At 47.1% G+C, this 23740-nt stretch overlaps 2 protein-coding genes and 1 non-coding gene across 5 annotated transcripts; 1 reads left to right on the top strand and 2 right to left on the bottom strand.

The window, feature by feature from the left end:
• Positions 1-372: 372 nt before the first annotated feature.
• On the bottom strand, positions 373-5329 carry wdcp (WD repeat and coiled coil containing). 3 transcript variants are annotated; one of them, XM_064340744.1, is made up of 4 exons: positions 5182-5329; positions 2623-4526; positions 1612-1732; positions 373-1342 (listed from the first exon to the last, which is right to left on the bottom strand). In XM_064340744.1, the coding sequence occupies exons 2-4, from the start codon at positions 4468-4470 to the stop codon at positions 1206-1208; spliced, it is 2106 nt and encodes a 701-aa protein (XP_064196814.1). In that variant the 5' UTR covers positions 4471-4526; positions 5182-5329; the 3' UTR covers positions 373-1205. The 3 variants fall into 3 exon arrangements, with proteins under 3 accessions (XP_064196814.1, XP_064196813.1, XP_064196812.1); XM_064340743.1 differs by having other exon boundaries at positions 4956-5326; XM_064340742.1 differs by having other exon boundaries at positions 2623-5326.
• Positions 5330-7479: 2150 nt separating this feature from the next.
• On the top strand, positions 7480-22046 carry fkbp1b (FKBP prolyl isomerase 1B). Its single transcript, XM_064340741.1, has 4 exons — positions 7480-7723; positions 12760-12807; positions 18995-19107; positions 19636-22046. Exons 1-4 carry the CDS (start codon positions 7687-7689, stop codon positions 19762-19764), a joined length of 327 nt encoding a protein of 108 aa, XP_064196811.1. The 5' UTR covers positions 7480-7686; the 3' UTR covers positions 19765-22046.
• Positions 22047-22401: 355 nt separating this feature from the next.
• Positions 22402-22484, bottom strand: trnal-uaa (transfer RNA leucine (anticodon UAA)). Its single transcript has one exon. It is a non-coding gene; the product is annotated as a tRNA-Leu (tRNA).
• Between the last annotated feature and the right edge of the window lie 1256 nt (positions 22485-23740).

Here is a 23740-nt window from a genome sequence, read left to right as displayed (position 1 = left end):
CCCAACTCCGGATTCTGCTCGCTATCGTTCATTACGCCGCTTTCCGTCTTTGTTTTGAAGACGCACGCGATTCCATTCTGGCTCGCGCCCTTGGAGTTTGTTAGCGTAACGGCCACACAAATTGTTAACGGTCCCAGCGAGTGAATGGGATTACAGGGGAAAAGACTGGATCAATCTAAGAACAGGAATTAGATGATGTCATCCCCTAAATCAAACTGGATCATCCCCTCATGAGCAGAAGGGCATCTTCTCAGACAGCCAATCCGGTCGCGCGTCTTCTGCTGCCAAGATGGGTTTTCGCACAAAACGCGCAACAAAACTAAGTACCGAACAGTGGCCACTTAACCCGAAAAAAGTAACAAAAGAGCACAGCGGTGTTTAAAGTTTATTTCAATAAATAAATATCAGAAGAGACAGAGCGGTCTTTCACATGAGCGTGATGTACAAGTGCAGTCGTAACCATGGCCACAGAGGGACACGTGCCAATAACTACGGAGGAAAATAACCTGAGAAAAATAGTGGGAGTGCTTCAACTGCAACACCAAAAGAAATATGTTAATATTAAATAAATGTCTAAAATGCTTACTGAAAAAAAAAATCTAAATGCTTATTGAATATGATTATACTGAACAGAGTTTTCCCTCAGTGTGGGTTTTTAATAAAAACATAATGGGCTAAATTAGCTTCATTAATCCTGGTGTTATGATGTTATGAAATACAGTGTAAGGCACATGACTTGGCCCTGCCAAAATAAAAAAACACTGAATGAAACTCTAGTTTTATTCTAGAACAATACTCAGGTACACAAACACCACTCTGTTCCCATTCGGATCTTATTTTTTTTTTAAACTGACAGAAAGAGAGAGGATGAGGATGATCTGTACTTCATCAGAGGAAGAAGAACCTGAATCCCCGGGATGAAGTGAGAAGGTCCCATCACAGGTCACAGGCTGGATGTTCTGTCTTCAGTTCACTGAGCAGCCAGCAGGGGGAGCAGTAACAGCAACATCACTTTGTCCTGATGGTCTGTGGAATCTACTGGTTTTCACTGTTACTCAGCACTTAATGGAGTGATTACAGCAGCAGATTACAGGTAATTCAGCCCACCTGGTTTCCTGGGTCCGAATCCGTTGCTGATTTTCAGGTAAAAATAATAAAAAAGCAGCAGAACTCTGTGGCTCTACAGGGCTCTGCTCCACACCCAATCAGGACGGGGTGTCACCGTCGCCGGGGGACCTGGGTAATTTCCGCTTGCCGTTCCGCACCGTGAGCTCCTCCTTCGGTTCGAACGTCAGCGGCACAAACCCGTCCGCGTCGGGCACCAGGACGACCCACAGCGAGCCTGGGGAAAAAGCCAGAACACACCGGATCAAATCTGGGAAAATTCTAAGAAACGCTATATGCCCTCTACAGAGCAGAAAAGTCACCAGATCACCCTCAAAAAGTTTCTGTAACTTCTTTTTTGTGGAGCTGAAGGTGACCTGCGCATTCAGGTGTCCAGCCCCCAACACGACAGACACGCACCTACAGCAACACATCTATAGACACACCGACAGACACACCGACAGACACGTGTGGCATGTAGCATGTGGCGTGTAGCGTGTGACTCACCATGTAGCATCTCCAGCACCTGCATGTTGAAGAGGTCCTGCAGCACACGCAGGCACAGTTTACCCTCACAGAGCAGCACAGGCCTCCTGTCCTCTATGAACACAGTCTCAGACACCTGCTTCTGCAGTGGGAGAGGGGAAGGGGAGAGTGGGAGGGGGAGGAAGGAAGAGGGGAGAGAGAGAGGGGAGAAGGGGGGAGAGAGGGGGAGCAGGGGGAAGAAAGGGAGAGAGACAGGGGAGGGGGGGGAAGAGAGAGATGAACCAACTTTATGTTTTAGCACAGGTATTAAGTTACAGCAGGCAAAGACAGGTACAAATGTCTGCCAAGGCAACGGAACGCACACCACACGAGATCGGTCGCTGTTAGCAACCGCGGTTTGCGTGCACGAAACAGAGGTCAGTCCCCCCTACCCCCCAGGACCAGAGAACGAGGTCAGCGGTGTCAAAATAATCCGACAGCTGCTGGCATCATCACTTCAGTAAACCCCAGGAAAAAAAATGCTAACCATCGTCTCTCCGAGCCCACCAACCGTTACATTTAAAACTACACATACATCACTTTAAAAATACAGACTGTTTGGATATGCCTATACATTTCAGACATCACCAGCATCATGTTTAATCTACAGATTTAAATCTCACTACTGGCTTTCTAATCAGATGGCTATTGATCAAGCCGTTTATACAGCGATCAGTTTGCCGTTAATTTAATTAATATTGTACCATTTCCTCAAGAGAATTATTTCAGCAGATTATGAGGTGTCACAAACATTCTGTGACAACATACGACGGATCAGTGGGGAAAACAGCACACCTGGACTTTCTCAGGCTTGGTCATAGTTTCTGAACCTTTGAAGAATTTTTCCAAGTTCATAGTCAGTGTTCTAGAACTTGGTGAATCACCAGTAGAGATTGTTCCATCAGCACTAGAATGTTCAGTTAAGAACTTTCTAATCACACATTTGCGATTTTACAACTTCAGTGGTTAAGGGCTTGTAAGACAGACGGGTACCTGGCAGGAGACGATGACGTAGGGGGCCTCTGCGCGGGACGGGTAGCAGCTGGAGGCCCTCCTCCCGTTCAGGACGTAGTCTTGGATTTTGGATACGCGCTGCTGCATCTCTGCGAAGCGGGCGAATATCCGCTCCGTGTCCTGGGTGTGCTGCTCTGCGGGACGGTCTGCGGGCGCGAACCGCGGGGAACCGCACCGGCTGGACTCCCGGCTCCCCGGGCCACGCCCGCCCACCAGCAGGCCGGCCACGCCCCCGCCGGGCTCCGCGGACAAGGTTTCCACGGCGATGGAGGAGGTGCTGGAGGAGACGCGGTCGGAGAAGTCGGTCAGGCTGACGGTGGGGCTGGGCTCCTCCTCGCTCTGCACCTCCTCTATCAGCCTCCTCCTCCCTACTAGGGGGGGCGCCAGCGCCCCGCTCGGCAGCACCAGCTCCGTAATCCCCCCGAAACGCTCCCCCCTGGAGACGTTCTCCGAGCCCCTCCGGGCCCCGGGGAAGCTGAAGCTGGGGTAGTGCGGATTTTGCGCAGGCAGCTGGCCGGACGCCTCGTCGTCGTACTCCAGGTCCCTGGTGAGCAGGCGGACCACGTACTTGTCGGTGCTGGAGGAGGGCAGGAAGGCGGAGTCACTGGCCTTCTGCTGCCCCACCATGAGGAGGAGCCGGCGGTCGCCAAGGAAACGCATGCCCTTCGGCCTCTCGTTCTTCTGCAGCTGGATCTGCTGCAGCTTGGGCATGGTCGCCGCGGATACGGCGTACACCAGCACCACGCTGCAGGTGTTGGACGCCACGGCGACGGCGCGGCCGCTGGGGTCCAGGGCGATGATGTCGGGCACCAGGATGCCGGGCACGGCCAGCCTCCGGGAGGTGGTGGCCTTGCGGTCGAAGGTCACCACGATCAGGTGGGAGGAGTCCTGGCCGGAGCCCGTTAGCGTGTCGCGGGGCCGCAGGTAGAGCAGCGGGCTGGGGTCGGACCGCCGGTGCCGGCCCAGGACGTGCGTCAGGTCCACCAGCCCGGAGGGCGAGGACGCCCGGAGACTGGACAGCAGGGACCGGTCCGAGTCCGCGGAGCGCCGTCGCGAATCCGATGCGGGGTCCTCCTCCACCGTCAGCGCCACGGGCCGGCGGGACGGCACGTCGAACGTCATGCCCGCGTTCAGCCCGCAGATCCTGTCCAGCGGCAGCTCGGTCGCCGCGGCGACCTGCGCCTCGCCCACGGACTCCAGCGCGCACACGTAGCCGCCCACGTCGAACACGGGGCAGAGGCCGCAGGGGGCCAGCGTCCGCTCCGCGTCGTTCCACGCGTAGCAGTGCAGCGCGGTTCCCACGGCGACCACCAGCCGCGCGCCGTCCCCCGTCCAGCAGGCGCAGTGGACCAGGCCGCCGCCGCGGATCTCTGCGCGGACGCGCTGGGCGTCGCCGCGCACGGACCAGAGCACGGACGCGTCGCGGCGCGTGAGCAGGGCCAGCGCGTCGGCCCTGGGGTGCCAGACGCAGCCCTGCGCCAGCAGCGGGAACGGCTCGCCCAGCTCACACGTCTGCGTGCACAGCAGCTTGCTCTGCTCCGCCGTGCTCAGCTGCAGCTGCCACACCGTCACGTGCTTCTTGTGCTGCAGGGCGAGCAGCGCCGGGGAATCCGCGCAGCACAGCGGTCCCCAGCGCAAGCCCAGCACGTGCTCGAACTGCCCGATGACGTTGGTGTCGCCGAACTGGGGCTCCGCGCCGTCGGCGCACTGGAAAGACGTGAGGCACACCTGCTTGCCGTCCGTCCAGGCGATGCCGTGCACGGGGTGAATCGCCTGCTGCAGCGTGTTCAATCCCGTCCTCGGCAGCTTCACTTTTCCCAGATCCATACTTCACCAAAGAGAGCCACGCGGTGCGGGGAACATCGCCTTTAACTCGCGTTAATCTGCGCAATTAAACCACACACGTGCAGATCACAGAAAACATCGTCAGCGCGAGCGGCTGTCTCCTTGGTTGTGAAGAGTGCACCGACAGCCATCGCGCTCTAAGAATAAAGTAAAGCTTCTTTTCTCCTTGTATCTTGGCTACTTAATCCTATGGGCAAGTGAGTGCTGAAACAAGGCCAAACTCAAGTGCAATCTGATTAGGCTTGAATGACCCGATTAATAATTTTAAACGTTCTTTGTGGATATTTATAGGTGGGATCCACCGCTAAATATTAACCTCAAGAGACGTGGCAGCGGAAAGAAATGTTTTTCTTTCAGGGATACGTTTAAAATAGACAAAATAGCTAAATAATTTACTGAAATCACTCTTCTCTAATTCAGAATCGGATTATTACATAATACGACTAAATGCAGTCCGCTAACGTTACCTGTTCATCACATGCACGACATCTGTTTAACTGATATGTAATACGTGCATTATGCTATAAACTCGAGTTGCCGAAATACCCACTAGCTAGATGGGCAAAGGCATACCCATTATTCTGAATTAGCTAGCCTAGCTAGTAAAACCGGTAGTAAACTGTCGAGATAAATGTTAGTTTACAGAATTTGACTGTAGTAAAGCTACCGAATCCATTAGAGCGCTGTATATACCTCGGCATTTAATTAACTACTTGTAGTACACTACACCTGTCGGATAAACTTTCTCACGCAGTACCGTGTACTGTTTCAAAGCGTCCCTCGTTTCGAATGCATTTTCCCGGGGGTGAAAGTTAGCGTCGGGCCGGAAAACGGAAGTATTACCTTTGGCCATTGTGGGACATTGTAGTTTTTTTTTTTTTTTTTTTTTTTAAATAATTAAGTTAATTTCGTATATGAACACTAGAGGGCGGACAAACACAGCGAACGTAACAGTTTATCACAAAACTGGCATCACATGGAAAGAAAAAACAGATTATATTCTTCACATACATAGACTCTTAGAAAAAAATAGTTCTGTAAGGGTTATTTGGTTTGTCTTCATATGGGAACCCTTTTTACTCCAATATGGAACCCTCTATTGTAGGTGTGAAAAGTGAGAAACCTCCTAGATTGAGCCATTTTGCCCAGCATAGAACCCTTGAGCTAGATAAGGGTTCCTCTATGGGAGACACAGATGAGCCTTTTGGAACCCTTTCTTCTGAAAGTGTAGCTCTTAATGTACTTGGCAAATACAGCATATACTGTATCAGACGGGCAGGCCTGCACTGGTGCTTGTGATTTGACAGAGCCAGTGCAGACAGCGAGAGCCACAGAAGGGCTGGAGATCACTCTGAGAGGAGTCGCAGGTGCGAATGGCGGCTGACCAATCAGAGTGCCTTCCAACCACCTTGCGCACTGCTGCCATGGCGACTGCCCATTGGTACCACGCAGGTCTGCACTGTATGAGACTGAACTAACCAGTCTGAACATCAGAGGAAAAAAAGCACTGAGCGCTCCAAGCACAGCACTTCGCCAAGATGGCCGACAACCAAAAGCTCCCTGTTGCCCGTCACCTGTCGCATGTCGCCCGTGGAACCTTCAGCGCCTGGGGCCCACATTCCCCCTGCGGCCGGCCAATCAGACGGCTGCCCCTCTGAAATGCGACAGGCAGGCCAGAGCTGGTCGAACCGCAGGAGCTGAGGGGTGACTACAGGGATACATCACCATTATATCCAATAAATCTTTATTATTATTATTATTATTATTTATTACCATACTTTTAGCCTCAGTTTTAAATTCCATTTTAAAATCTATGACCACTGAAATAATATGTTCCTCTAGTGTCAATCAACAACCTACAACAAAATATGGAGCCCCCCTTCACACCCACTCAGTATTTCGTCAATGTTCTGTCTTAGCAGGCCCATAGTACCATGCGTGTAAAATATCTGAAAAGACTGGCGGGAAAAAAAAGCTGTGAAACGCTTGAATTTCACAGAAAGTTTTAATAAAATTAATATATGATCAAAGTCCTGTAATATAATTTGGGTGTCTGGCCTTCTTCCTGAGCTGCTGAGATCGAATGCAGTCTTGCAGCTCAGACGGTACTTAGAGCTAATCAATACTTATCAGATGCCAGCCTGTAATATTATAATGGACTTGTACTCCTTTGAGGAATTAACTGTGTAAGGTAAAACGATACTTAAAAATTAGTAAGGGACAGAAACGGAATGTATATTTAGAAAAAAAAAAAATTTTAATTAATGAAAAAAAAAGTTTATTTGCGTCAAATGTAATGCGCAATAGCGTGGGACGTTCTTGCTGTAATGATAACCTGGATTGGGTTTCCCTTTCAGCCAATCACCTGACTCCTGCCACTGAGTTGGGCGGGGAAGGAACCGTTCCAAAATAAGAACGCACAGAAACGCGGATAGTGGTATCACCATTTGCCAACCGCACTGATTTTGTTTATAGGGTTGAGATAGGAGTAAAATAGCTCAAACCACTAACAAATTCAGATACACTCCGATAGGCTTAAACACCCGCCATTTACAGTAATCCATAAGGTTTTTGACGATGTAGATAGACTTCGCAGAAGTGAGCTTTATAGCAGAGATACGCACAGTCTTAACGAGATGCATCGTTGACGCATTACTTCAGTCCGTGTCCTGAGAACGTATATACGTTTTCACCAAAAATCTCGATGTTTTGCATAAAAGGTTGAGAAAACAAACAGAATAGCGTTTCATTGCAGTGTAGTACAATGTGACGGATACGTGTAACCCCCCCCGCCACCTATTTTTTGTTCGAATTAGGTGGTTTATTAAAATTTAACACAATGCAAGTTTGGCCAGGTGCGAGTTACAATTTAGCAGCTGTAAATATGACTGGCGGACTACAGTTGGAAAGCGGGGCAGTAAGCTGAGGACGGAATTGGGGAGGGAGATAGTCTTCGCGCAATGTAACTGAGCCGATCTTGGCTCTAGAGTACAATACTGTCAGTAGTCGAGGGGAGGGGGGGCTAGCAGTAGCTGGCTCCGTCAGTAGTGGAGAGAGAGGGTTGGCTGTAGCAGGCTAATTTTCCAGCATATAGTACATTAGTGTTATCAAGCTAGATACAGTTGCGATCTAGCCCATTCTGTCCCATTTTCGGCAAAAAATCAGCTAGCTAGCTAGATACCGTTACTTCAAGTACTAATGGGTGTGGAGGTTGAGACCATATCTCCCGGAGACGGTAAGGTGTAACGCTAGTGTTGAATTAACTAGCAGGTTGTTCGTTATCCAGATTTCACAGGCACTGCTCGATAAACTTGGATATTTGACTGGATATCGAGGTTTCTTAGCCATCTCGCTTACAACTGCCTTACTGGATCTATCTGACGAATGGTTCAATTGCTTTCTAACAACTGAGCTAGACTAAAGCCGGGGAATTATTTGTCTCCTACATTACTAGCATATTAACTTAAATGTAATAGTCCGTTCAGATATGCTACTTCTGCAGGCTGCAGACTGCAAACGAGCATGTCAATCTAGCGCTGGCTAGTTTGGAGTAGTTGTCACTATGCTACCTAGCTATCCATACTATCAGCTAGCTACGAAGCGGCACTGCGATTAAGTTGCTAGATCTAATGGTAATGCATCAAACAGACGTTTTGTTGCTTTTCAGGAACTTGGCTGTTAGCATGTTGCCCAGTTTACCTCAACTAATAGCCATTGGTATCGGTTTTGTGCATGTCCAGTAATTATGCTAGTCAGTTTACCAGATGCCTTGCGTACGTGGAGCGTAATTTAGACCTAGTACCAGCAGAAGCGTTAGTCAAGCTAGCAGCCAACTCGGGGTTACGTGGCGAACATTGCTTGTTAGTCTAGCTAACAACATGGGTGTATTCTCTTTAGTTATAATTAGACGAGTTTTATGTGGATTAGTTTAAGATTATTTTACATTTCCAAAACCGTATCCCTGTCTGGTGATTCATAGCCGGTGTTTAAATGTGTGAGCTGGGTGGTTTGGACACGGTTTTATTGCTAGCCTACATTAGCATGTGTTTGTTACAGTTGCTCGCTGTTTAAATCTGTGGCTGGCTGGCTGGCTGGCGAGCACGCCGTGTGCGCTAAATCTAAAAAAAAAACTGCATGCGAAGTTTGATACAGGGGTCTGATTCAGAGCCGTTGTATTCATTTAGCAACTCCGTTATATCCACGAACTTTAATGTTGGCTATCTAAGTTTGTCGGTAGTTACATTAGTCTACTTCAAACGAGCATAATCTTACACGTTTTACGCTGTTGATCCGCTCCAAATGCAGAATCAAGGCGATTTGGGAGTCTGTGGTGTTTAACCGCTTGCTTCTGCCTGGGTTTCTAGAAGTTTCGTGCCAAGTGGTAATTACCTGGTGTAACGTATTGGTTTTGGGCTTGTAACTAATTGCCAAGGCAATGATTATAGCTACTAAAGCAATTTCTCCCGTTTTAACAGCGTAGCTGTCAGAGGGTGCTTCACGTTTATTTGGCACCAGTTGGTGATTGTATTTAATCCCCGCCACAAATATTTATATTAAATTGATTAGTGTACACAGGTTACCACACTGCATGCGTAGACTTCTCTTCGAAGACAGTGTTCTCTCGGGCAGTGCCTCCAAACTGTTAATTCTTTTGTCTTTGCTAATGACTGCGCGGTTGTTCACTGTCTTCTGTGTCCAGAACGGAACGGAAAACTGACCCCGTTTGGCTATGAAACGCCCACGCATTACCTGGCCTGTCACCAAGCCTGCTTGCGCCGTTTTTTTAAATGATGACTATTTTTTACCATAATTGTTCGGATAAGCAGGAAGCCAGAAATCGTTTCGCCTTCTCTTCGCGTAGTTTTTACGGCCAGACTCTCAAACTTCTAATCTTTTTTCGAGGGGAAGCATTTTTTTAAGCGGGTCACATTTGAGTGGCCTAATTATATCGGAGCCACGTGGGATTCACGAGATTTGCGTTGGCGTGCCAAGCGCAAAAGTAGCCTACAACGCGCCCAGTTTGCATAGCTTAGACTTTTTGAACGGGCCCAGGTAAACAGGACATAGACCAGATGAGCTCGATTCGTGCACCTGAGAGTTGTGTAGAGGTGCAGGGTCCTCATTACTGCTGTTTCTGTCGCTACTGTTAGGAAAATGAGTAGACCATGTACTCTCTGACGCTAAGATCCAGTACACACCACCCTGTGGCCACTCTTGACTCCAGCTGCAGAACACTAGACTAATGTTAAGTGTTCAATCAACTCTGACGAGTTTGAGTCCAGTTAGGACCATGTGTACTCCACTGGAGTAAAAAATCATCATAATTATTTTACACAGGGGTGTGTCCAATGGGGTGGCCTGGGTGGCTCTGGCCACCTCTGGAATTTGATTGGCCACTCTATATTTCCACCAAAAATAGCGCATTATCATTGGCTAATATAACTGTTGCCCATAGTGTCCCAAGCCCCCCTACTGTCTCTGTGACCCCCCCCGGCCACCCCATGAAGAAAATTCTGGTAACAACGCTGTGTTCTCTGGCCAGTGCATTGCTTTACGTTTGGCAAACTGTCTCATCCAGGCCGCCTAAATGAGCTGTGAGCCGTGTTGCAGGAACGGAACTGAATATCCCTGGCAGAGCCAGGAGCAGGCTAACGGGATCATCACATAGGACCGTGTATTCGGGATTAAATGTTATTTAAAAATCAGATGTGTTCTGTTTAAAGGTTGACTCACCGAGAGAGAGGCAGCTGTCACAATTATTATTATTATTATTATTGTTTGTTGTTGTTACGGTCCGAATGGGTAAATGTGAAAATGACGTGTTGAGATTGACAGGTGCAGGAAAACACGGTCTGGGTTTGAATAGGCCACGCTGGCCCAGTGAAAGTGCTTTTTATTTTTATTTCCTTTTACACCAGGGGGGTCTGGAGCCCCCCCCCCCCCCCTCCCCCATGGCATTCCTCTCTCTGACTCACGTTCTCATTCCTGGTACACCCCCCACCCCGTCCCACACACACAGATACACACGCACATATACACACCACACACACAGATACACACGCACATATACACACCACACACACACACAGATACACACGCACATATACACACACACACACACAGATACACACGCACATATACACACCACACACACACACTGAATTTGTGTCACAGTTCGAGTCAAGCTCTTTTCAGGAGCGTTGCCGCGGTACAACGTTTGTTAGAACGTGGTGCTGAATTTGTATTTTGGGCCGCTGCGCTACTTCCTGGCTACATTTTGGGCATCTTGCACAGCTTTATATTTAGTGTACGATCCATTTATACAGCTGGATATTTACTTAGGCAAACCAGGTTAAGTGCCTCGCTCCAGGGTACTGAAACAGCACCCTTACCCCCCCAGCCTTACAAGCCCTGTTCCCTACCCACTCTAATCCACTGGTACCCTGCCATAGCTAGCTAGCTACAGCGACTGTCAAAAGGGTGATGGTCATCTTGCCTTGTAACTCGAGAGAATATTAAAAAGTTAACTTTTTTTGTTTGTCTCTTGTCTGTATTCAGTATTAAGCATCACATGCAGCACAGGATATGAGTAAAAGTGTGTTTCGTTCGAGACACGGCCTGACTGCTTCGCTTTATGGCCTTCTGGTGCTGCTGTGGAACTGCTCAGAATGCTGCAAGTGATATAACTTACTGAATAATGGCGTCTTGCTGGGGAGTTATTCTCTCTCTCTCTCTCTCTCTCTCCCTCTCTCCCACACACACATATTGATTAATCCAGGATTAAATTCTCTGCCCCCCTCCCCCCCCCAAAGAATCCTGCCCACGTGAGAATGTGATAAGACGGAGATTCGGAGGCGGGGGGTGTAGATGGGAGGTGTTGGTGTGATTTTATGGGAGCCGTTTCCGCAGAGTCTTCCTGTTTAACAAAACAAGTTCGCAGAATAGTCCAAATCGCACTGCATTCACAATCAGACATTTACATATATATGCATTTACATATATGTGCATTTATAAATATATACATTTACATATATACGCATTTACATATATACACATTTACATATATACACATTTACATATATACGCATTTACATATATACACATTTACATATATATGCATCTACATAACGCCTTTACGTTCAAGCAGTTACATTTACATTTATGTTTAGGCGGCTATATTCACACTTATACATTTACATTTAGAAAGTTACATTTGCATTTATATTTACCCATTTACATTTACATGTGCGCATTTAGCAGATGCTGTTATGGTGATTGATATGCACAGGCGCTGGAAAAAGGTTTGGGCCACAGGGCGCTGGTGCTGACACGTCTGAGTCACAGCCTGGGGGGGGGGTGAACACCAGCCCCCAGCCAAACGCTGGTACATATCACCTGTGGCTGGTCCGTTTATCTGATCTACCAGCCACTACCAGGCAGGTGACCACCCGTCACTTGGAGGTCCTGTTCTATTCTAAATATCTTGTCGTCTGGAAAAACGGCGAAATTGGCAGGTGAATTTTGGGATGCACCCGCCCCTGTGGCCAGTAGGGTTAGTTTCTTCCCCTGGTCTCTCTTTCTCCCTCTCTTCTCCCCAGTCTGTCTGTCTCTCTTTTCCAGCTTTTCTCTCTCTCTCATTTCCTTTCCCTCAGTCTTTCTTTCTCTCTCCCTCTCGCTGTCTCTCTCTCTCTCTTTCTCCCTCTCACTGCAGTAATGGTAGGTCTGTATTAGTTGTGTCATACGGTGTAGTGCTAACAGAGAGTAAAATGATGTTGTCTCTAATGAGATGTCGTCAGGAAGCCAAGTAACCAGTAGGTTCACGGGTTCAAATCCTTGGCTTGCTTAAATCACTTAAATGGGGCGACATAGCTCAGGAGGTAAGACCGATTGTCTGGCAGTCGGAGGGTTGCCGGTTCAAACCCCGCCCTGGGCGTGTCGAAGTGTCCTTGAGCAAGACACCTCATCCCTAACTGCTCTGGCGAATGAGAGGCATCAATTGTAAAACGTTTGGATAAAAGCGCTATATAAATGCAGTCCATTTACCATTTACCACTCCCCCCCCCCCCTCTGAAGAGACAAAGCCTGCTGTATGTAGAAGCAGTGCTTCTTTGGCATGGCGTCAGTAGCTCTCTGGCTTCATAAAGAGATAAAAATGCTAAATGTATGTAACCTGAGTAAGCACATGAGTGTGTAACAGGATACATTGCAGGATACAGGATGTCCGTACGGAACGGTATTTGTTGCTAACTTTGACCGTTCTCCTTAAAACAGGGAGGACGTTTCCAAAGAAAGGACAGACGTGTGTGGTGCATTACACAGGTAAGACCAGTGATTCATGTCCTGTGCCCAATCTCTTCTTTTTCTGGTGGGGGGGGGGGGGGGGGGGGGGGGAGGGGTGGGGGTTAGAGCAGGGGGCGAGGGGAGCAGGGTGGTGGGGTTACTAGGGAAGCCGCTCAGACTGAGGTAAGCTTCCCTCTGCAGCGCGTTCTCACACTGCTGTATGTGGGGTTTTGGGAGCGGCCTGTCCTAACCGCAGAGGTAATTCTGGGTAAGTGCATTAGGGATTAATGCTGCGAGTTTCACAGCTGCAGTGCTCAGAGGTGTGGGCTCCAGCAGAATTTCTGCTTGCGTTAGTGGAACGTTCTGGAAACGTCCGCTGCGCGTTCCCTACCTTTTTCTTTTTTTTTTTTTCCCCTCTTTTTTTTCTCTCTCCTCGGTCTTGTTTTTTCAGTTTTTTTTTTTTTTTTTGTTCTGTCCTGGGCACGGAATGTTGGGGTGGGGATCCGGACGTCTGCTGGGTAAATAAACAGAGATTATCGCTCTCGGTTTCCGTGGAAACGAGGCGATGGGCGGGGCCGCTGTCGTTTCCTCAGAGGCTGGCCGTGGCGGACAGGAAGTGGAGACGTCTGGATTCCGCCGTGTCTGAGTGTGCAGGAAATGTGTACAGGAAGTTCAGTGTGTAGCGCTCCATTACAAAGGGCATCATCACAAAGCAGCTTCACAGAGCTCTGGGCCTGACCCCCCCCCCCCCCAGGCCTGGGGCGACGGTGGCACACTTGCTTGTTTTCTGTGTGATGCGTAACCCAGGACCCAGGTGACGTACAGGTGTATCCGGGCGTGGCCAGGTAGAGTGAGTGCGAGTGGGACAGGCCTCTGTGCGGGACGTCCTGCTGTGTCGCACCCCCGCCGTGTCAGTCAGACTGATCCAGCTCTTCAGTCCCCCTCACCTCCCTCCCTTTCTCTCCCTCCCTCTTTCTCCCCTTTCTCTCTCACTCCCTCCCTCTTTCTCTCTCCCTCTCTAGAGTGAGAGAGGGACACAGCTGGGCTGAGACAGGGAGAGAGAGTCAGAGAGAGAGAGAGACAGAGAGAGAGAGTCAGAGAGAGAGAGAGAGACAGAGCGAGAGACAGAGAGAGATTCAGAGAGAGAGAGAGAGACGGAGAGAGAGATTCAGAGTGAAAGTGAGAGAGACGGAGAGAGAGATTCAGAGTGAAAGTGAGAGAGCAGAGACGGAGAGAGAGAGAGAGAGACAGGAGAGCGAGTAGAGAGAGAGAGACAGAGACAGAGAGAGAGAGTCAGAGAGAGAGAGACGGAGAGAGAGATTCAGAGTGAAAGTGAGAGAGGCACACATGCTGAACTGCTGAATCGACCCCACGGCACTTTGATTTATGCCTGGGGTTAATTTTACTTCACACTGTAGTCACCCCCCCCCCCACCTCGGTCAGAGGAGGGTCATCTCTCGCTCCCGGGACGTGTGCTGATGCAGGCTGGGGTGGGTGGGGTGGGGCAGGGTCTGTCCCGTTGGGGTGGTGGGGTGTGGGGTTGCCTATATTAAGCAGCTAGCTCCGTGCTGCAGCAGCGTGAGAGGGCTCTATATTAAGGCCTGGGCTGCAGCGGCGCTGACCCTGTTAGCGGAGCGCTAACACAGAATCCGGCCCCCTTGGCCCCCCGCCACTTTCCCACAGCAGGTGCGCCTCTAATTCCCTCTCTCCCCGGAGGAAGACTCAGTTAACCCTCTGATGAGCAGGCTTTATTTGGAATGTTTTTTTTTTCTTTCTTAACGTTCTAAGCCGAGTGTTCTAGAACTCCGTTCCTTTCGGTCGCCAGCGGCGGCGATTGTGACATCAGCATCGGAATGTTCGGTTTAGAACGTTTTAATCACACACGTGATCCTGTGCATTACCGGGGTTAAAGATGTCAGACGTATGCCAGCCTGCTGATTGTGCTTCACAATGAGGGGAGAAGGGGTACTGCAGGGTCTGGCCAGAAATTTAAACAATCACCACACGGGTAGCCTTGATTGACCGCCATTTAGACCTGTCAACACTGATAATTGGTCTTTCCTTGGGGTTTCTCTTATGTGGAGCAAAAAGCATCCTATTGACAATTCAAACTGTTTTATTATATAATCTATATAACAGCTTAGTTTGTCCTGCACTTGGACCCACAATACGAGCAAACCAACTTTAACAGGCCATTATTTAGTCCATAAATTAACACAAATAAGTAACCGTAGTTGACCCTTGTTAGGGTAAACCCTAGCTGGCTGCACTCGTTAGATGGACACCTGCTCCGAGCAGAGAACAGATGGATTAGCCTTGGCTTACTTCAGCAGGACAGATCCTGTTTTAGCAGCAGGGGAAAGCCACACGGCTCAATTAAAATTTCTCCCGGCTGATCTCGCTGCCATAAATGCCAGCGCGGCGGCTGATGGCGAAGGATCAGCCCTTTTGTCAGCCCGCGCCGCTGATGGAAGTGACCCCCCGAGCTCCAGAGCGGCGGGAATCTCAGACAGCGGCGACCATTGTTGGGGGGCGAGAGTTTACGGGCGCCGTGACAACCGATCCCATCGGCTCGCGCTGATGATGTCAGTTCTAAAAAGGAACAGAGCCCCTGTCTGGCATTTAAGGGGGTGAGTTCGCCTCCCCCCCCCCCCTCCCCTTCATGTGCTCAGCCCAACACCTCCATGTCATTACTGGCCTTTATTTAACCCCCTTTACATTACCACAGTGCGTACGAGACGCTGTGGGGGATTTGCTCTGTGTTAATAAAGTGGTGTGAAATGTCATAGCAAAAGCCGGTGTAAATCTGCTTAGTTTTTGTTTTTAAAAAATGCTGCTAGCAGTTTTAATCTGTGTGTATTTTAATGTGGGTTGATTAATTAGCAAGCCGTTAGCTGTTGCTGTTTTACTGGAAGGAAGTCTGTGTTGCGGTGCAGTTACCCTTTCCTGACTGAAAGGCTGTAAATATACCAACGGCATTAGCTACACTCCTTTAAAAAAAATAAACGAATGCTCGGCTTGTTCATGAATGATTACATAAAGGATACATAAATCAATAAAAATGAGTAAACATTAAATATTTAAATCTGGCGGGGGGGGGAGGGGAGGGGGAGTAGAACAGGCTTTGGTATTAATTTTGTAATAATATTGCTGAATTTGTTGTTAAAAAGGCCGGTGCTGTACTGTATTTTTGGGCGGGTTATAGACGGACCCGGCCTGCGTGCGTTATCGCGTTTCACGGGAGTCTGGTGGGGTCAGGTTCACCCTCCGGGCCGGATACAGTAAACTGCTGTAAAAATAGCAGCTTCTGCTGGCAGCTTCAGATAGAGTCAGTTTCACTGAGAGAGTTCGAACTGTGAGAGCACAGCGGGAGGACTGCAGTGTTACAGTGTTGCACTACACCGTTCCGTTACCTTACATTACATTGTTACTTTACGTTTCACTGCATTACGTTGCGTTACATCATGTTCCATTATATTGTCACCTTACATCATGTTACGTTACATTGCACTACATTACATTGCGTTGCGTTACATTATGTTGTTACATTACTGTGTTACATTACACTGTTACATTACATTATTTTCATGTAGCCGAAACCCTTGTTTAGAGTGGTTTACAGTGTGGGTGAAGTGTAACCGTGTTCACTTGATTACTATGGACATTCAGTGCCCGATCTGGCTAACAGCATTTCCAGTCCAGCAAGTATAGACTTTCAGTCATGTGGAGAGGGAGAAGAAATGTGTAAAAGAACAACAAAAGCACATTGTAGAAGCGCACAGGAGTAGATTTACGTAGCATAGCAGTTTTTAACTTTTGTTTTTGTAATTTAGTTTTTCCTCTTTGTAGGGCTTTAAAATTTTTCAGAGCGTTAGCTAACATTAGCTAACGGTCCTGGTGAACAGAGAAACGTTTGAGTTACTCTATGTACAGTATGACTGGCCCTATTGTGTGCATAAATGCCTTCTTAAGGAATCATATTTCATAGGAGAAAGGATGCTTCATAACCCGAGTACAGGAAATAAAACACAGTGAAGGTACACGTGTCTGATCGATGGTGTGGGATCGATGCTCCTGAGCACAGGATGCTGGTTTTGCAGTCTCTCATTGCACTGTGCTTTCAGGAGCTTAGTTTAATCAATTTTACACCATCATCTTCACCCCCCCCCCCCCTTAATTTCTCTTGCCACTTCACTTTCACCGACTCCCCCCTCAAACCTCCACCAAACCTCCAGACCCCCCCGAAAATCTTAAGAAATTGGTTGGGAGACTGGAATGGTTGCTCAGCTCCTTCATTGTGACAATAAATTGTGTCAAAAGGCTGAATGTTTTATAGAGCATTTGATTGTTCAGACAATTATTCATCGAGTAAATAAAGCAAAAATAATTGATAGAGTTGTGGCTCTAGTCTGCTCTTCCCAAACCCTTTCTTAATCTTGCCTAAAATTAAAAGTTTGAAGAATAACAAACAGCTAAGTGTTTGAATGTGGATAAGTAGGTAGTGCTGAGCTGTGGCCTAATTCTTGTTCCAGTACCAGAAAAAAAAAAAAAACTCAAATCCTGGCCTGGAATTTATTAAAACCTCCTGCTTACGGCCTCCGGAATGTCTTTGGGTCAGAGCGTGGACGTTACTGGCCCGGATTTAACCGTCTGAAAAACACAGATCCCAAAAAGGCTCTTATGTAAAGTCCCGCTCTTTCAGCTGTAGTGCCTCAGCGGGGTACATGCAGGCTATTCGGCGCCAGGTTTCGTAAGCCAGTTCAGTTCCGTTTTTCTTTTTTTTTTGTTTGTTCTTTTTTTTAACATCCTGGTCCAATTAGGGATTTCTGCTCTGACAGCAGTACTCTAGGCGACGGCTGACCCACATACCCACAGAACCAGGCGATGGTTTCGGCTCCCGGACCACTTCTCACTTGCTGGTGGTTCACGAGGATGTGAGCTCGCTTTCGAATGGCCTTCCTGTCTCTGGGGGAGCATCGAGTACGACTCTAGTAAACCGAAAATCCCTGAAACAAATTTTAAAAGATTAATTCCAAAAACCTCTGACACCAGTGTTTGATGCGAGATGTATTGCATCTCAGAAAATATGTAGTCTTCTGGCTTTCACTGTGGGCTACTGGACAGTTTTCACTCTGTGAACAGACAACAGTACATGCGTTTTCTTAGTTTCAGGGATTTTAAGTAAATCATCCTGAGCTGTGCTGCCTGTAGATTCAGCCTGAGCTGGTCTACCTATAGATTCAGCCTGAGCTGTGCTGCCTGTATATTCTGCCTCAGCTGTGCTGCCTGTAGATTCAGCCTCAGCTGTGCTGCCTGTATATTCAGCCTCAGCTGTGCTGCCTGTAGATTCAGCCTCAGCTGTGCTGCTTGTATATTCAGCCTTAGCTGTGCTACCTGTAGATTCTGCCTCAGCTGTGCTACCTGTAAATTCAGACTCAGCTGTGCTGCCTGTATATTCAGGCCTGAGCTGTGCTGCCTGTATATTCAGGCCTGAGCTGTGCTGCCTGTAGATTCAGCCTGAGCTGTCCGTGGTGCTGAAGTGTTTGGAAGACAGCAGAATTTAATATCCTACCTGGAATATTTAATATCATCCCTGGCTTGCTTAATGCTGTACTGGAATCTTTAATAGCGTACTTTGATTATTTAATATCGTATCTTGTTTTCTGCGGTCCTGCTTCTTCTCTTGGAATATGATTAAATATGATGATATTATATTTACTCTGCGTTGTGTATTACCGTGGGTAGATTTATTAGGATTTTTTATTATAGGGATTCCACATCTTTTTTGGGAAACTCATTCTAATTCAAACTGCCCCCCCCCCCCCATTTCACAACCCCTTAATTCTTTAATCAGGTGCCATGGAAACTTTTATTTTATTCTATGCCTTTTAGAAACTATTTTAAATGACTGTGCGTTTAGTTTCTGAATCATACGTATTCATTTATTTTCCTTTTTAATTTTGTTGTATTTAATGTGCACATTTGGCGCACTTGTAAAAGAGTACTCCTGCTTTCAATGTGCCTCAGAGTTTAAATAAAGGAAATTCACTCCTGCCTGCTGGTTTGTTTTTAATCTTACAGATGAAACAGTAACAGTAATGCCTCTCCCCTTTTATTGTGTTCTGTTGTGTTTCTAAAGCAGACCGACGGGATGGTTTCTTGTAACCATGACAAAAAAATGTTTGCTGGTGTTGAAATGGAAGGAATTTTATTTTTCCTTCGCCAGGCATGTTGCAGAACGGGAAGAAATTTGATTCGTCGAGAGACAGAAACAAGCCCTTCAAATTCAAGATGGGCCGACAGGAAGTGATCAAAGGCTGGGAGGAAGGAGTCACACAGGTAAGGGGGGGGGGGGCTGGGGTGTGCTACCTGACTGGGCCTCGACGGCAGGGAACGCGTTTGGGTTCGGGTTCAGGTCGGCATGTCTGTTGTTATTTTAAGAATTTATGATCTGGGAAAAAACCATAGACACATTAATGCATGGGTGTCCGGTCTTATCCAGAAAGGGCCGGCGTGGGTGCAGGTTTTTGTATTAGCCTTGCACTACAAACCCTGATTCTCTATTCAGGTTAGCCCTGTTTAATGTGGGATTTTGGGTAAGATGTTCTCTGTGCAGGTTTTCCCAGTTTAATGTGGGATTGTGGGTAAGATGTTCTCTGTGCAGGTTTGCCCAGTTTAATGTGGGATTGTGGGTAAAATGTTCTCTGTGGTTTAAATACTGCAGGTGCTTCTGTGGTTTGAGGTATGAAGCTGAGTGAAAAGCACAGAGTCAGCGAATCTGTTTATTGTTCCAGAAACAGGCTAAAGGTGCCCATTTGTGTTTGTGTGTGTGTGTGCTCGTACACGCGTGTGTGTATGTGTCCCCAGATGAGCCTGGGACAGAGGGCTAAGATCACCTGCACACCAGACATGGCTTACGGGGCCACAGGTCACCCCGGGGTCATCCCGCCCAACGCCACCCTCATATTCGACGTGGAGCTCCTGAAACTCGAGTGAAGACTCCCAGAGAGGGGGAGTGGCCATCCCTGCCCCGCCCCCGGCCCCTCCCTGCCTGACTCCGCCCCTGACCCCACCCTCTGTCCACTCCCCCGAATGATTTCAGCATCTTAAACCTCTTTCTTAACCAATCCTCTGCTTTGCTGCCAACTGTGCCAGTTAGACGCCTTTTTACATACTGATACCACCATATGGCTTCCTATTTACCATGTTTATATCTTACACAAAAAATGTTTGATCTTTGTTGCTTTTCATTTTTAAGTTGTACATTTTTATTGAATCTGCAAAATAGCTGGATCCCTATATATATATATATATATATATATATATATATATATATATATATATATATATATATATATAAATATGAGTATTTACTGAGGTGTAGGCTGCTGCCAGGCTGTTGTGAGTGCAAGTAGGACTTGTGTACAGTATTCTCTGTTTGAATGGGCATTAAGAACCCCTGTCTGCATTGGTGCTTTTTTTCCCAGTGAGCTGAGCTGTGCTGAGTGTTTGCCGCGTTTCGCTCGTTTAGCACGTTTCTCTCTCTCTTACCGCTGGCGGCGAGGTGCGGCGCAGTCTCCCTGCATGCTGACGGGCGCCTCAGCCCAGAGCCCGCCTCGCGCAGTCCTCCGCTCTTAATTTGAAAAAGTTGGGCGCGTGTGTGTGGTGTCTTGCCCTTTGACCTTTGAAAGGGTGCCGTGTGGAGAGAAGCCTGTTCTGCTGAACTCTCCTGCTGAAAACGGCAACCAGTGTTCCCAACTTTTCTGCACTAAAAAATATTTAATTAAACTAGTCCCCCCCCCACCCCGCCCCCTAACCCCGCAGAAGTTGCTTACTGTTACTTACAGATGTTCCTGGGGGTTTGGACTGCAGGGAAAATTAGTCATGTTCTGCATGCTCCATTTTGGATTTTTGGGCGCTCTGGTTATTGCATAAATGAAATGCACGTTAGATTTTTAAAATTATTTTCTTTTGCTTACTTGGGTAGTAAATCCTAGTAATGGAGGCAAAGTACTATGTGTAGACAGGTCTTGGATTCTAGTTCTGGCAACATAAATTGGCAGGTTTGGTGACACTGATCAGTGTCTCTGTGCTGTGGGCTTTACCTGCAGCCCTTTCTCAGGTGTGTGTGGCTCCGCCCCCTACAGGGTTACACAGGTAAAAAAAGTGAGCCAATGAAAGATGTGCTTTTCCAGTTTTTTTTTTCCTCTGTGACTTTTAAAAATTCTCACAGTTGGAAGCACGTAGTACTTCACTTTACACAATGCAACATTAACACGCTAGCATGTGTAATGCTGCACAGAAAAACGGCGTGCACTATACATTAATTCATCATGCCGAACTAGCCATTACCCAGTCAAAAATCACACACTCGTCTTAGGTGGCCATTTTGCCTTCTGCAAGGCGTGGTGCATCATAAACAGCTCAATTTTTGGGTTATTCCATTGGGTTTATTCTAGAATGTTCACAGTGTGCTTCACTGGAAGCTACCCACTTAAAATCCCAGAAATGTCTAAGTATTTTTGTAATGAATATGGAGAATGAAGCACAATAATTGTTTTCTCTCATTAATAAACGTGTAGAGTTGAGGACGAGACAGAAATTCTGCACGTTTTACATTAGCACGACCACTTTCGTCCTAAGAATTTTAATCCGTTTGAAGTTTGAGCGATCTCACCTGGCGCGTCACCTGTGTTTACAAAACTGTACTCTCAAAAAGTGTCACGAGCCTTTTCCAAAGGAAGATGTTCTGAAACTCATCGCTGAAAAGCAAAACATAAAGAAAAGAAGACTCCAAAGAGTGATCATATTAATATATGTCTTGGTTTGATACATAAAAAAATACATTTATGTCCTGTTTTATTTTCCCTCTGGCTCATTACCTCTGAAATTTAGTGTCTGTTACCCATATCCCATCATGCACTGCGGCTTTCCAATGTCCAAGCACTGCTCTGACTTGTAGCCTCTAATTTTCTGATCAATGACTCAAGGATGAAATGACTTTTTACCGACAGCGCTCACTGACAGCTGTAAATCTGTTCGGTTCTCTATGTGGTCCTGTTTGGAGGCGGCGCCAGGAATGCTGGGTAAAACTGGTGCACCATGGGAAACCTGGATGTGGCTGAACAATAATCTTCTCCTCAGTCAGCTTTTACTGGCAGTGGAGATCTCCTGGCCTGCACTTTTACAGTTGTCACCAAAGGCATGCCACAGCTGTATTCACAAACATTGTATGAAAATAAATAAATGATTTATGAGGAATGACTTTAACATTAAAACTGGTGTATGGTGGATTTTTTAAATGCATGTCTTGGAGCAGGAAGAAGTGTTAAAAAAAGTTTGTGTTAACCCACTTGTGCAAAATACAGCATATATACAATTGCGGCAAACCAGACCTTTTTTTTAACATGCAGGAACAGGTTTGTTTTTAGATTGACACTTTTTATTACGCTCAAAGTCATTGAGCAGCCAGTTTTCGACAATGACCAGACTTTCAATTAACTGCAATATCCAGCACAACTGGTCAGTGTCTTTTATTTTTTTTACATTTGAGGCATGTAGCTTACATAACATTAACAGCATTTAGCAGACGCTCTTATCAAGAGTGACTTACACAACTTTTTACAAAGAGATTACCAGGAGTGGGGTTCGAACCCACGCGGACATACGTCCATTGGATCTTAAGTCCAACGCCTTAACCACTCGGCCATCCTGGTACACACAGGATGCTGACAGCCTTATCCAGAATGACTTGTAATTAGTGCACACTAAAGCCTTTTACATGCTCTACGCAAAGACCGCCACAGATTTGGGACATAAGCAGGCTCTCTACTTATATACTATGCGTGCTTTTACCTTTTTGTTTTCCCCTTGCCTGTTACAATCTGCTAATCCACAAGATGGCAGTCTAGGCTTGTCTGGCAGGAGTAACCTTGGTGCTGAGCATTTTATTTAACGGCTACCGTGGATGAACGCTTGCTGTATACAATGCAGTCTATAAGTATTTGGACACTGTCACCACTTTTGCTGGCTTGGCTCTGTACTCTAGCATTTGAAAAAAAAGTGCTTTCATTTCAGAGTATTTATATCCATGTTAGGTGATCCATGTAGGAATTACATCCCTTTATATATGTAGTCCCTTTGTTTTAGTGGAGCAAAAGTAATTGGACAATTGCCTGCTCAGCTGTTGCTTGCCCAACTACATCAGTTAATAAAAAAAGAAAGCTAACAAAAGGTCTAGAGTTGATTTTAGGTTTGGAATTTGCATTTGGAGTGTGTTGGCTGTTGTCTCTCAACATGAGGACCAAAACAGTGTCAATGCCAGAGGAAAGCGGGCCACAGTGAGGCTGAACATCAGAACAAATAAGAGACGCAGCCAAAAGACTTGGTGTGTCAAAAGCAACTGATTTATTTGTGGGTAGGAAGCAAGACTACCTTGGCGAGCTCAGCAATAGCAAACAGCCTGGTAGGCCAAGGAAGACCTCACTGCTGAATGACCAAAGAATACCAAAGACTACACCAGCTTAACCTGAAGTGGTTCACTATAAGATGCAAATCACTGGTAAGGCTCAAGAACAAAATGTACATAAAATAGAATTTTGGAGCATTAACCTGTATTAATCTGGGTGTTAACCAGTACACATACAGTACATGTATATATGCTTGCACGTTTGTATACAGGCATGTATACATCTTCTATGGGGCGACATAGCTCAGGAGGTAAGAGCGCTTGTCTGGCAATTGGAGGGTTGCCGGTTCAATCCCCCACCCCGGGCATGTCGAAGTGTCCCTGAGCAAGACACCTAACCCCTAATTTCTCTGGTGAATGTGAGGCATCAATTGTAAAGCGCTTTGGATAAAAGCACTATATAAATGCAGTCCGTTTATCATCTGTGCATGATGTGTCGTGCTTGGTGTGTGTACATACAGATAAACACTTTTTATTCAGTTTCCAGGGGCAAAAAGGTTTCCA

Source organism: Anguilla rostrata, chromosome 6 (assembly GCF_018555375.3).
Source record: "Anguilla rostrata isolate EN2019 chromosome 6, ASM1855537v3, whole genome shotgun sequence".
Lineage (NCBI taxonomy): Eukaryota > Metazoa > Chordata > Actinopteri > Anguilliformes > Anguillidae > Anguilla > Anguilla rostrata.
The sequence above is the reverse complement of the archived record's forward strand: the minus strand, read 5'-3'. Positions and strand labels throughout refer to the sequence as shown.

What these genes read in the sequence shown, in the direction of transcription:
- wdcp (XM_064340744.1), bottom strand. Translation starts at nt 4,470, where the DNA reads ATGGATCTGGGAAAAGTGAAGCTGCCGAGGACGGGATTGAACACGCTG. An exon ending in ACGTCATCGTCTCCTGCCAG is followed by an intron (nt 1,733 to 2,622) that starts GTACCCGTCTGT and finishes CTCCCACTGCAG; the next exon opens with AAGCAGGTGTCTGAGACTGT. An exon ending in GGTGCTGGAGATGCTACATG is followed by an intron (nt 1,343 to 1,611) that starts GTGAGTCACACG and finishes CTTTTTCCCCAG; the next exon opens with GCTCGCTGTGGGTCGTCCTG.
- fkbp1b (XM_064340741.1), top strand. Translation starts at nt 7,687, where the DNA reads ATGGGTGTGGAGGTTGAGACCATATCTCCCGGAGACG. An exon ending in GACCATATCTCCCGGAGACG is followed by an intron (nt 7,724 to 12,759) that starts GTAAGGTGTAAC and finishes TCCTTAAAACAG; the next exon opens with GGAGGACGTTTCCAAAGAAA. An exon ending in GGGAGGAAGGAGTCACACAG is followed by an intron (nt 19,108 to 19,635) that starts GTAAGGGGGGGG and finishes ATGTGTCCCCAG; the next exon opens with ATGAGCCTGGGACAGAGGGC.